Here is a 13,671-nt window from a genome sequence, read left to right as displayed (position 1 = left end):
AACCTCTCCTAACAGTTCGGAATTAATTAAAATTTGGAGAATTCTAGACAAACTTTTTTTTAAAATATTTATTTATTTATTTATTTTTGGCTGTGTCGGGTCCTAGTTTCGGCATGTGGGATCTTTCGTTGCAGCGCACAGGCTTCTCTCTAATTGTGGGGGGCTTCTCTGTAGTTCTGGTGCACAGGCTCAGTAGTTGCAGCACAGGCTTAGTTGCCCTGCACGGGCTCCTCTCTAGTTGTGGTGCACGGGCTTAGTTGTCCTGCGGCCTGTGGGATCTTAGCTCGCCAACCAGGGATCGAACCTGCGTCCCCTGCATTGGAAGACGGATTCTTAACCACCGGGCCACCAGGGAAGTCCCCAAGAATTCTAGACAAACTTGATGATACTTTTGTCCTTGCTTCTATAGGTGAAGGAACAAATATCTGTGTTAACCAATGGCAATCTCAGGATGCCCAACGAGAGTTGAGGCATAAAAGACATCTTCAGAGTTGTCTTATTCTGAATTTGGAGACTGAATTTGGGAAAGGTAAAATCATGATGGTTGCTGGAGAAAGGATTTAAGTCATAAAGACAAGAAATATTTTCCCGGCAATAAACAATGGTTATGAGGGACTTAATTTTTTTCAAAAGTAAGGGATCTTTTCAAAAAACAATTTGGGAACATTTCAAAAAGCATAAGAGTTAACAATATTTGGGGGACAAAAGGCAATGTCTGTGCATCTTAACATGAAGTAACAGCCACTTTACAGGGAAAAAAAAGACCCAAATTTGAATTTTCCTCATTGTGTACATTATTCATTAACAATTTGCAGTGCAGTATTTGTTAATATAGCTCTCTATGTGTGTATTTAGGCATACAGGGGTATATGAATATACAAATATATAATAGAGAAATAAAATTTATCATTGTATCAGATAAAACCGTGTGTGTCACATAAAATTTGCCTGCAGACTTCTATAGCCCACTCTCAACACGGGGCACATCTTCCAGCCAAGGTTAGGATCATAATTTTTGGTATGACTTCCTGACTGTGAGTCCCAGGAGACCAGGGACTGTGTCTGTCTCATTCACTGCTGCGCTCCCAGCACAGGCACAGAGTAGACCCTCAATACTTACTTGAGAATGTGAGCATCTAAGAGCTATAGAATGTCAGAACAATAGAAGTCAAGAGTTCTCAGAAATGGGAGCCATGCCCTGTGGCCTGGGAGGTGGCAGAAGTCTCCTTGTAGAAGACTTAACTTGTTCTGGAACGATTCACTTGACCTGCACCCCTCAGATATGTCAACAGACATAAGAGGCTCCCGCCCTCAGGAAGATGTGACAAGCCTGGCTCTTTTTTTAAATTAAAAAAAAAAAAATTTTTTTTTCTTTTTAAAGCCTGGTTCTTTACCAGTAGAAGCTTAACTAGGTGTTGCCTTTGGCACTTTCACCCCTCACCCCATACTGAACAACAATAAATGTTTATGCTGAGCTCCTTCTTCTTGGTGACAAATATTCCAGGTGAAGGGGTTCCATCCTCCAGACAACATAGCCATAGGGGAGACTGAAAATAAACAGGTAAACCAACAAAGCAAGTTGATGCTACGAAGGAAATAAAGAGGGCTGGGGGCGGGGCACCAACTATTGATCCTTGGGGAAGTCAGGGAGGTCTTTCTCAGGAAGGGATATTTGAGCCAAGGCCTGAAAGAAGTGAAGGAGTCGTCCGTGCGAAAAGCTGCGGGCAGAGGGAACAGCACAGGCAAATTCCCTGAGGCAGGGCTGTGTCTGGCAATTGGGAGAAAGGAGGCTGGTGTGGCTGGAGCTGAGAGAGAGTGGGGAAGAGGAGGGAGATGAGATGGGAAGGTGGGGTGAGTCCTGCAGGGCAGGGGGACCCACTCAAGGCTTGAGAGCAGGGGAGGTAAACGATCCGACTCAGTTGCCAGCAGTGTCACTGGGATTGCCTTTTGGAGTATGGACTCCGCGGTCAACCCGTCCTGCCTAAACTGCCCCTAAATCCATGCCCTGCTTCTCTCCGTACAGCCAGGCCCAGTATAATCATTCTCAGGCCCCTAGTACTACCATTTTTACAGATGAGGACACTGAGGCTTAGTAAGTGCAGAAAATCTAAAGTATAGGTGCCTAGGACAAACTGGTCCCCAAAACCTAATTGTTGAATAAAATAAAAGAGCAAGGTGTGTGCGGGGGTGGATAGCAATCCAGGAGGAGGGATTCTGAGTCCTTCGATTACACTTTGGTCAAATTCAACTTCTGGTCTCTCTGAGCCTGTTTCCCCACCTGGACAGCGCGGAGTGTTTTAACTTCTCTGTCCCTTTCTTCTGCTCCCTCCCACTTCAACTTCGCAGGAGGGAGGCAGAGAATGTGGACTAGGAGAGCGTCTTCAAACCACAAAGCGATGTTGAAGGGCCTGACTCTCCCTCAGGCGAAGCGCGTCTAACCACGCGCGGACCGCGGGTTCTGGCGCGCCCTGGCGGCCAAGCAACTCCTGACTGACGCCACCAGACCCACACGTGAAACCGAGGACTCCATTTTTCATCTGGGCAACGGCCATCTTGGTAGAGACAATAGTCCAGATTGTAGTTTCTGTTCTCCTCTCCTGACTAGATAACGTATGAAGTGAGCGCAAGGGATGAGGGTTTATAAAATATTCTCTTCTTTAAGACAAAAAGAAACGGCTAACGCCCTTGTCTTGGACTGGAGCAGCACCTCCTCTACCAAGATGGCGACGGAGCCGAGACGTAATCAGCACGCGCCCCCCTGGGGCTTAGCGCGCAAGCCCTGCGGTGACGGCACGGAGGTGCGACCGGGCCGGCGCCGGGGGAAGGAGGTAGGAGCGGCAGCGGCACGGGCGGAGCCGGGGGGCGGGGGACGGGTGGGCCCAGTGGGGCTGCTGGGCCTGGGACCACCTCCCCGGGAGGGTTGGAGATGGGGTGCTCGGAGACGGAGGCGCTTTTGACCACCGTCTCCAGGGCTCCCGCAGGGGCTGTGCCCATTTCCCGGAGCGGACGATTGAGACCCAGAGGGACAGCGTCGTGCTCGAGGCCACCTATCTCCGGTCCTGCTCCTGAGCAGCTTACAGGCCTGGGGGTGACAGAGCTGGGTACGGACGTCCCTGGCCTCTTGCAGTGGGATCAGGGCTGGGGAGAGGGACGACGGACTGGGGGAGCCTAGAAGGGGTAGCGGGAGGACTTCTTGGAGGAGGCAGCGTTGAGTTTCATCTTTTATTCTCTTTCTTACTTTCACATCCAATCAACCACGAAGGTCTTGATTCCCCCCTAAGTGTACCCACTGCTTAGCCAAAGCCACTCCTTAGACCCCCTGTTTGAGCTCCATGCTTCTGTCTCAATCCTCCAGTTCACCTCCTTACCAACCCCAGAGGGCTCTGACTCTCTCCGCACCTTCCCATCACCCTGGAATACAAATCCCCTCTTCCCAGCCTGCCTCCCCCACACCCCTGGGGGCTTGGATCTCCCCACTCCCTTAAGTCTTTCCTTTGATGTCTCCTTCAGGAAGCCCTTTGACACCCTCTCCCCATCCCTCCCCAGGCTGGGTCAGAAGCCCCCTCCCGACTTCCTCAGCGTCCATATGGCCCCATCACAGCTCTGATCTGGAGTTACCACTCTTATTGTCTATCTCCCAACCAGCCTGGGAGTCCCATTCTGTCAGGAAGCCCATCAGCACTGCCTCTTTCCCCAGCATCCCACACATACTAGGTGTACAGTGCGTGTTTACTGAATGACAAAGTGTATGTGTGTGAGTGTTTATCAGAGGAGAGAAGCTGTCTGTATTAGGCTCTGGCTGCCATAACAAAATACCACCGACTGGGTGGCTTAAGCAACAGATTTATTTGCTCACAATTGTGGAGGCTGGGAAGTCTAAGATCAGAGTGCCAGCCAGTTTGGTTCCAGGTGCAGGCTTTCCTCCTGACTTGCAGATGCGCACCTCCTCACTGTGTCCTCACATGGTGGAGAGAGCAAGCTCTGGTAACTTTTTCTCTTCTTATAGGGACACTAGCTCTACTAGATTAGGGCCCCACTCTTAAGACCTTATTTAACATTTATCACCTCCTCACTGGCCCTCTCTTTTTTTTTTTTTTTTTTTTAAGGATAAGGTACTGTTTTTAAAAGTTAGTTTATTTATATTTTGGCTGCATTGGGTCTTCGTTGCTGCGCGTGAGCTTTCTCTAGTTGTGGCGAGCGGGGGCTACTGTTTGTTGCGGTGCACGGGCTTCTCATTGCTGTGGCTTCTCTTGTTGTGGAGCACAGGCACTAGGCGCGCGGGCTTCAGTAGTTGTGGCACGCGGGCTCAGTAGTTGTGGCTCACAGGCTCTAGAGCACAGGCTCAGTAGCTGTGGTGCACAGGCTTAGTTGCTCCGCGGCATCTAAGAGGGATCTTCCCGGACCAGGGATCGAACCTGTATCCCCTGCATTGGCAGGCGGATTCTTAACCACCGCGCCACCAGGGAAGTCCCAGCCTTGTCTCTAAATACAGTCATATTGAGGGTTAGGGCTTCGACATATAAATTTTGGAGGGACATAAATATTCAGTCCTGGCCTGCAGAGGGGGTCAGAAAAGCCCTATCAGGCTTTGGGATGGAATTGGGGGTCTTAAGCAACACGAGGAGGAGGAGATGCTGGGGCTGAGTCTCTGTGAGTGGGTAGGTTTTCACAGGAGGAGGGGACAGAGGAGGGTGTATCAGGTGAAGGCATAGCAAGAGCAAAGGCTCAGAGGCTGGAGAGGGAAGTGAGTGGGAAGAGAAGTGAGAAGCTGAGTTTGGACACAACACAGAGTGTGAAGTAAATACTGAGGGAACCCTGGAAATAGATGCTTGTTCATTCATTTGCGCAAAACATTTTTTGAGCCCCTACTCTGCAGGGCACTGACTGAAGCAGTCCCAGCCCTGCCCTCATAGAGCTCCCAGCCTGGTGGGGAAGATGGACATTTGTCGAATAATCCTGTAAGTGAACATAGATAGCAACCTAAACAAGTACCTCAGAGAGAAGTTTATGGTCTGAGAGTCAGGGGGTGTGTCAGGGAAGGCTTCCTGAAGGTGGCAACACCTGAGCTGAGCCCTGAAGTTTAAATAGGAATTAACTGGGTAAAAAGAGGAGCAAAAGTGGTGGGCAGAGCAAGTGCAAAGGCCCTGAGGTGGGAACATGCTTTGTAGGCTTGAAAAAAGGCAAGGAGGTTGGTGTGGCTGCTGCTGAGAGAGTGAGGGGGAGATGGAGAGAGAGGTGGCATGTGGGGAGTTTCCTCACCTGACACTTAGACTGTGACCGCCACCCACTTTTTAGTGCTCTTCTGGGGAATCCAGGTGAGGTTTTCTGTTGGGTACATTGTAGATGCTCAGTAATGAATGCTTGATTCAGGGGGCCCAGGAGCAGCTGGGAGAAGTACAGGATCAGGCTGGCATATCCAGCCCCGCCGTGGCAGCTCTTGCATCCTGTGTAGGGAGGGACTGGAATCAACCCCACTTCTCAGATGAGGAAACTGAGGCTTAGGGGAGCATTTCAGCCACGATTGCAGAGCCAGGACTCAACGCTGAGTCTCCTGGGTCCATTAATCTCCCTTACTTTGCCCTGCTCTGCCCCATGGGATTCGCCCCCCAGTCTCAGCCTGGAGGAACTGCCTCTCTGTGTCACGTTAGGGGCACCAGTGGCCTCAGAGACCTGATGCATTGATGTTCCCTGAGAGGCCAGCTGGGACCCTGTGGTGGGGCAATGGTTAGGAGGACGAAGTTGGGACTGAGGGGCTGGGCCTCGGTTGGAATCCGGGCCCCTCCACTAACCCACTCTGTGGCCCTGAGCATGTCACTTACCCTCTCAAGGCCTCAGATTTTTCATCGGTAAAATGGGGAGAAAAGTACCTGGCCTTGCTACTGCCGGGGGATGACATAGTTTAGACTACATCAGTCAGTCAGCATTCCGGTTATTATTGCCCGGCTCCATCTGACTCCAAACCCCTGGCTTTGCCCATTGCACCATCGTAATTCCCTCAGCCCCTCGCCCACCCACATGACAGCATAAATCAGAATGTGTTCATGCCCTGCTCAGAGCCGCCTAACAGTTCCCTGGTGCCCAGAGAATAAAATCCTTGCTCTTTCTCATACCTTCTTGTCAGCCTCACACCCTCCCACTCACTCTCTTCCCTCCCCTTCCCCCTCGCTCACCCACACCGGATTCAGTTGCCTCCATGCAGCCTGTAGCGCATGGCCTCGTTCCTGCCACAGGGTCTTTGCACATCCTGTGCCCTCTGCCCAGAAGTCTCAACCCTTCATCCCCACCAAGCTGCCTCCAACCCATCCTTCAGGTCTCAGCTTGGCTGTCACCTGCCAGGGTTGTGAGAATTCACAAGACGCTATATGTAAAGCATTTAGCCCAGCGTGCATGACTGCTGCAAACAGGAGCTGATAGGGCTCAGAGATGGGAGCCCCCTCCCCCATAAGCCACACAGCTAGGAGGTTGGTGGTGGGGGGTTGCCTGGTGGTCCTGAGTCAGGATGGCCCTACATTCTTTCCCCTTCATTCTCGATGCTGGGCCTACTTCTCCAAGGTTCAGCAAGGGACTGAGCTGAAGATTCTCAGTGGGGAGAGGACAACCAGGAGTGAGGGACATCAGCCCATTTCCCAGATGAGGAAAACTGAGGCCCAGAGAGCTGAAGGCTTGCCCTGACTGCACAGTGCTTATGTCCTCAGTCAGTACTCTGGAGGTGGGGTGATCTTAATTTCTTGGCTTCCCTTCCTCACCTGAAAGGCAGGCTTTGGAGGTGAGACTCCAGGCTCAGCCCTGTGCAACTTAGCCAGGTACCTTGACTTACCCACCTTCAAAAGGGAATAAGGGCAGTCCCCGTGTTTAAGGCTTTGAGAGCATTCGATGTAGTTGGGCCATATAAAATGCTTAGTAAGGGACCGGGTGTGGGGAGGGTGGCACCTCCCATTTGGTGTCATCATTTCCCCAGCACCCAGTATGGGACTCACACAGACCAGATGCCCACTGGACAGCAGCTTTACGATTGTTATAAAATCTCCTGGCTGTGCGAGCCTGGGCTGGATCACTGGGAACAGTTCATGGCAGCTGCTTACCCAGGGGGAGGGGGATTCGGCCTCAGGGCTGTGGGGCCGGGACACTGAGGCCTCATAGCCGGCAGAGTGGGAGGGTCCACACACAGACTGGCCCGTGGGGATCTAGAGCAACATGACTTGTAAGAGCTGAAAAGTAGAAACAACCCACGTGTCCATCATGGACAGATGGATAAACAAAATGTGGCCCATCCCTACAATGGAATATTATTCAGACATAAAAAGGAATGAAGCACTGACATGTTCAAACATGGATGAACCTCGAAAACATGATGCTGAGTGAAAGAAGTCCAGAATAGGCAAATCCATAGAGACAGAAATTAGGTTAGTGGTTGCTGGGGGAGGGGAGGTGGGGAGGGACTGCTCATGGGGATGGGTCTCCTTTGTGGGTGATGGAAATGTTCTGGAACTAGATAGAGGTAATGGTTGCACAACATTGTGAATGTGCTAAATACCACTGAACTGTGCACTTTAAGATGGTTCATTTTGTATTATGTAAAATTCACTTCAGTAGATTTTTTTTTTTAAAAGAGAGATGAATAAATCCAAAGCCCTTGTTTTATAGCCAGAGCTATTGAGGCCCCAAGGGGGTCGTAGCTGCACAGGTGTGAGTCTGGGGCTGCCGAGGGTGGATGCCCCAGAGTCACTGGTCCCTGCCCTCCACTCACAGCGTTCTGAGGGATGCCCAAGAAGTTCCAGGGCGAGAACACTAAATCGGCAGCGGCCCGGGCACGGAGGGCTGAGGCCAAGGCAGCAGCTGATGCCAGGAAGCAGAAGGAGTTGGAGGATGCCTACTGGAAGGATGAGGACAAACACGTCATGAGGAAGGAGCAGCGCAAGGTGGGTGCGCCCTGGGCTCTGCGCCCCACCCGTGGGCAAGGTGGCTGGGCAACACGGTAGAAGGTGGTGAGAAGCCCCTGGGTCTTTGGCCTGAAGGGTGAGGAGTCATTGGACATGGAGCAAGGGCAAGGAGGGAGACAGAAACAGAGGCAAAGGCTCGTGCAAAGGCCCTGGGGTGGCCAGGACTTGCCACATTTAGGGAACGGCAACCCCTCCACGAGCTTGTTTCTCTCCTTCGTGTGATGCCAGGGTTGGTCTAGACTGGTAGGACCTCACTCTGGAGCGATTCTGCACCCAGGGGACACTTGACAACATCTGGAGACATTCTTGGTTGTCACAACTGGCAGCTGGAGGGTGCTACTGGGCAGCTGGTGGGCAGAGGCCCAGGATACTGCTCAACACCTGGCAGCGCACAGGATGGCCCCACAGCAGAGTGAGCCAGCCGGGCTTCAGCAGTGCCGAGGCTGACACGTGCTGATAGATCCTGTTTCTGACCTGCTGACCTGGGGCCTGCAGGCATTTCCGGGTGTTTATAAAAACACAAAAGAGGGCAAGGATGGTTGACTGTCTCCTGTGGGGCCGCAGCGCCACACACACAGTGGGTGCTTAATTGGTGTCTGGGAGTGGTTTAGGGCTGATGCTGACCCTCTTGGCCCAGTAGGTGGCACCAGAAACCATTCTTAGCCTCTTCTAGTCCCCTGGGCTGGTGGGAGGCTCCAGCTGGGACTGTTAAAGGTTCTGGAATAGCAGTGGTGACACACCATCCCTGCATGCCCAGTTCAGGGGGCGCCTGGGCACTTTTGTGAGTTTTTCCCATTGTCTTTCTGTGCAGGTCTGGATCCTGCCTTGTTTTTAGTTGGAATTGAATATCCCTGGTTGCCTCCCCTCAGCGCCCCCAATGTTGCACTGGGTCCATGGAGGTCTTTAAATTTTCTTTTTGACTGCCAACATTTTGACAATATAGGAAAGTTGAAAACCCAAAAGGAAAACTAATGTCTGCCAGGGATCCATTATCTAGACAGAAAAGCCAGAGACTTTTCCACAGTCCCAGAGGCAGCAGCCCAGCCCAGGGCCCCAGGAGCCCTCCCAGGCCTGCATCTTGGGCCTCGGTGTCATCCCCATCCTCTAAATGAGGAAACCAAGGCACAGACAAGGCAGGAAGTCCAGGTCACGGGGCTGTGAGGAGGGGCTGAAGCCAGGCTGGCGCTAGCTGAAGCCAGGGATCTGCCTTCTGGTTTGTGATGAGGTTTGACTAATAGCCTTGCAAGCGTCCATGCCCCAGGGGTGTGGCCCAGGGAGCGTTTGCCTGTCCACTCACCTGTGTAGCACACACCTGGAAGAATGCACAGGGCAGAGGTCCGACAGGCAATAGGGGCCAGACAGGCTCTCAAAGCTACTCGACCCTGTCGCTGTAGCACAAAGCCACCATGTGCAAATAGGCTAAAACTTTACCAAAACAGGTGGAGGGCCAGAGTTTGCCGACCCCTGCTCTCTAGAACATTCCCAGCCCCCATGCCCCTCCCAGGCAGTCCCCCCTCCTGAGTGTTTTACCTGGAGCTATTGATGGTTCTCCTTCCCCATGGGGTGGTTTTCTGGGTTTTGTTTATCCCTCTTTCTGCTGATGGGTGAGGGGGGCCCACAGTCTACACAGCATACCCGGTCCCTCTTTCTTTCCTTATGTGACAGCTGCTTTAAAAAGATACTGTTTTTATGAAAAAGAAACAAATCCACATTTGTTCCAAAACACTAAAAAAAACCCAGCACCTCCCGCCCATGTGACACCAAAGGCTCTTCTCACCCAATGCCATACCCTAAAGGCCATGTCCTCCATTAAATGGGATCGCACAGCCAGATTTCTGCCAGCCGCCAGGCATCAGCCTTGGGCTGGGCCGTAATTCATCGCCTCGCCCAGAGGTTGGCATTTCATTTCCATTTGTTCCATATTAAGCAACTCGGCAATGAGCACCTGACTCTCTGGGTTCCATCTCAATTATTTAGGAGGCTCATTTTTGATGGCTCCAGAATATTCTGTCCGCAGCCTCATCCTTCACCCATCACCAGATGCTGCCAATTGCTAATTGGCCTTTTTAAAAAACTGCGAGCGTCTTTTTCAGAAAAGTCTGCTGAATGTCAAAGTATAAACGCTCATGTTCACGCCTCAGTCCCATGTCCCTAGAGACTAATGGCCCCATTCTGCATGTCCTTCCTGAGATTGGAGCCTTCTGGAATTCATTCACTCATTCATCCAGCACACTTTTACTTAAGCACCTACTGTGTGCTGGGCCAGGGCCTGCCTCCTGCCTCAGGGACTAACCAGATAATCGAAAGACTAGAAAACAGGGATTTGTGGAACACAGGAAAGAGCCGTGTGGTAGAGCAGGACAGGGAGCTAGGAGCTCAGGATGAGCCAGAGTTAATCAGGAAAGGAGGCCGGCAGTGGTGCTCCAGCAGGGTAGAACAGCTAGTGCAAAGGCCGTGAGGCAAGGCCGTGCTGTGGACAGGGTGAACGTGGGCTGTACACGCACCATGCAGTGGTCGGGGAGCCTCAGGAGGACATTACTTCTGACCGATGGGGTAACTGAGACTCAGAGCACGATGGCGCTACCCCAGGCGTCTGACCACAGACATGGGATCCTAGCAGCTGTGCCCAAACAGCCTTGATCTTTAACCGCCACCATCCCTGCCGCCCCCCCCCCCCACGGCTTCTTTCCTATCATGCAGGCAGGTTGGAGGTCAGAGGCCCAGTACGTGTCCTCAGGAACCCCTTTTCTGGGGCACTTAGCCCTGTCACGGGGGGTACTGCAGGCATAGGGACCGTCCCTGAGGCCTGGCGGGCAGATGGCAGAGTTGCAGGCAGTGAGTGGGCAGGTGGGAGTGCCTGCAGTGCAGGGCCCTTTGGGGGTGCTGGGCGGGAGGCGGCAGAATATTCCAAGCCTACGGCCGCACAGCCACACTGCACTACAAAGGAACCAGAGCCTCGCTCTGTCCCTGGAGCAGTGGAGGGGCAGCGGCCAAGGACAAGTCCTACAGGCCACATGTCCCCTCGACCAGCTGGCATCCGGGCCTCCCTGGGGAACCAAGGTGGGATCAGTCCCAGCCCCTGTGACGCTCAGCTGGGAACACTTCGATGGTGCCTCCCAAGGTCTCCTGGCTCATAAAGGCAGAAGCACTGTCCCAGCTGGCAAATGGGTCCAGACCCCAGTGGCTCCTGTCACCTTTGGAATCCAGTACAAACCCCTCCCTATGCCCTTGAGGCTCCCCGTGGTACCACCTCTGCCCTCCCCACGTCTTTGTCCTCAACACTTCTCCTCCTCCCTCCAGCCACACCAGCCTCTGTGCTGTTCCTCTGTCATGCTAGGTGGTTCCTGCCTCAGGACCTTTGCACCCACCGTTCCCACCACTAAGGACTCTCCTCTTCCCCAGCTCTTTTCCTGGCTGGCTCCTCCTCCAGCCCAGGTATCACTTTTTCTTCAAGAGCCACCCACCCACTGCCTTGGCCAAGGTTTCCTGTTGTTCCCTAGTCATATAGGATCGGAGCCCCCAGGTAGGCTCATCGTGCTCCCATCCGTGTCCCCTGCGCCCATCACGGGGTCTAGCACACAGCAAGGCCTCCATCCACACTGGTTGAGATGTAAACTGGACCCCATGCCGGTGGGACGGGGTCCACTCCTGACTCCCAATCCCCCAGGAGGAGAAGGAGAAGCGGCGCCTGGAGCAGCTGGAGCGCAAGAAGGAGGCACAGCGGCTGCTGGAGGAGGAGGACTCGAGGCTTAAGGGCAGCAAGGCCCCGCGAGTGGCCACCTCCAGCAAGGTCACCCGTGCCCAGATTGAGGAGACGCTCCGCCGAGACCATCAGCACAAGGAAGCCCCGGACACAGGTGGGGGCCTCGGCCCACTCTGGAGCTGCCCTTTTACCTGATAAACAATAGGCAGTGGGCCTACCCCCTGGACTGAGTCCAGACCCCCTCCTCACCTCCAGAGAAGCTGCCTGGGCTCTGCAAGGTGAAGGGTGGGTGGGCGGTGTCTCGGCAGGCCTGGCTCTGAGCACGGACGCCATAGGCACACACGTGTGTAATTACTCTGCACCTGACCCTGGCTTGTCTCCCCGGGGTCCCCACAGCTGATGTGGTGCGCCGAGGTGAGGAGGCAGCAGCCACGTATGGAGGTGCCTCCTGAGTAGTGGGCTGCAGGGAAGTTAGTTTGGGGACTGGGCGGGCAGGACTGGCCCATCCCGAAGGCAGGACTGGGCGGGGAGCTCAAGTTGCGTTTCCATCCTCCCCCATCCTTCTCTGCCTGCCTGCCTCCCTCCCGTTCTCCCCTGCTTCTTCCCCTGTGGTGTCTCTCATCTCCATGGAACTCTGCGTCTCTGCTTATTTCTCTCTGTTTCTGGTATGTCTCTGTCCCCCGGCCGCTCCCGCCCCCAGCCGAGAAAGCCAAGAGCCACTTGGAAGTGCCGTTGGAGGAGAATGTGAACCGCCGCTTGCTGGAGGAGGGCAGCGTGGAGGCGCGCACCATCGAGGATGCCATCGCAGTGCTCAGGTACGGGGCAAGGCCTAGGTCTTTGGGGTGGGGCTTGGGGCCCGGAGGGGAGCTTGAGCCTCTGGGGGCGGGGCGGGCCACGCCCCAGCCCCAGCCCCCCCCTTGACGCCTGTGTCTTTACCAGCGTGGCGGAGGAGGCGGCAGACAGACACCCTGAGCGCAGAATGCGGGCGGCATTCACTGCCTTCGAGGAGGCGCAGCTGCCGCGGCTCAAGCAAGAAAACCCCAACATGCGGCTGTCACAGCTGAAGCAGATGCTCAAGAAGGAGTGGCTGCGTTCGCCGGACAACCCCATGAATCAGCGCGCCGTGCCCTTCAACACCCCCAAGTGAGCCTGGAACTGGGGGAGACGCCCCGTGGGCGGTCAGGGTCACGACCCCACACGCCCTTCCGCTGGGTCAGCTCCGAGGGTTACAGAGATGTCTGGGGGTCACGGCGCGTGCCCTGGGGGCTAGGAGGCATCACTGGCCACACCTCCCACCCGAGGGTCCCTGCTCCAGTGACACCCCTCGCCCTTCCCGCACGCGCCAGTGTCCTGGGGCTGAGTGCCCAATAAAGGCAGTCGTTGAGGCAGAGTGTGCATTTGAAGTCTACGTGATGGGGTGGGTGGTGGGAAAGAAGGGCTGGAATGAGGTGGAATGCACAGGCCACAGCCAGAGAAGGGGCCCCCAACCGCGCTCCTGTCCTAGCAGGCTAGCTGAGAGCTGTGCTCGGCTCCCGGCTGGGCCAGTTATCCAGTGAGAGACCTGTACCATCATCCCCGGAAGCCTTGCTGGGGGTAGCTCAGAGAGGTTGAGGCACTGGCTCCAGGTCACACAGCACTTCAGAGGCGGAACTAGAGGAGAGCTGGAGGCGAGTTGTTGGCACCCTGAGATTCTGGTTCAGAGTCAGCAGCCAGGTCACATACTGTGCTTGGGGTCAGGAGATGCAGGCTGCTCTGCTGTTATTCCAACACGGGAGGCATCTGGAATAACAGGGCAGGCTTCCTGGTGGAGGATTTCTTTAGAGCAGGCCTTAGTGGAAGATGAGTCAGTTTCCATCGCAGAGGCAGGGCACTGGACAGGCAAGGGCTTGGAGGCTGGAGTGAGCAGGTGGATCCGGGTAGAAAGGAGTATCCCATCGGAGGCCGAATATCTGGGAAGGGCTGGGTGAGAACTCAACTTGGTTCTGGCTTCCTAGAGCTTAGTTGGCCTCAGGGAGTCAGTAGAGAGGA

The 13,671-nt window shown here is 54.3% G+C and overlaps 1 protein-coding gene across 3 annotated transcripts; it reads left to right on the top strand.

The window, feature by feature from the left end:
• Positions 1-2,741: 2,741 nt before the first annotated feature.
• CCDC124 (coiled-coil domain containing 124) lies at positions 2,742-13,033 on the top strand. Of its 3 annotated transcripts, XM_082378848.1 has the most exons (6): positions 2,793-2,828; positions 2,971-3,101; positions 7,750-7,919; positions 11,608-11,797; positions 12,344-12,458; positions 12,583-13,033. In XM_082378848.1, the coding sequence occupies exons 3-6, from the start codon at positions 7,761-7,763 to the stop codon at positions 12,788-12,790; spliced, it is 672 nt and encodes a 223-aa protein (XP_082234974.1). In that variant the 5' UTR covers positions 2,793-2,828; positions 2,971-3,101; positions 7,750-7,760; the 3' UTR covers positions 12,791-13,033. The 3 variants fall into 3 exon arrangements, with proteins under 3 accessions (XP_082234973.1, XP_082234974.1, XP_082234975.1); XM_082378847.1 differs by lacking the exon at positions 2,971-3,101 and having other exon boundaries at positions 2,742-2,828; XM_082378849.1 differs by lacking the exons at positions 2,793-2,828; positions 2,971-3,101 and adding an exon at positions 4,936-4,958.
• Positions 13,034-13,671: the final 638 nt, after the last annotated feature.

The sequence above is a fragment of the Balaenoptera borealis genome (assembly GCF_965194805.1).
Source record: "Balaenoptera borealis genome assembly, chromosome: 2".
NCBI lineage: Eukaryota > Metazoa > Chordata > Mammalia > Artiodactyla > Balaenopteridae > Balaenoptera > Balaenoptera borealis.
This window is presented reverse-complemented; position numbering and strand designations above follow the sequence as displayed.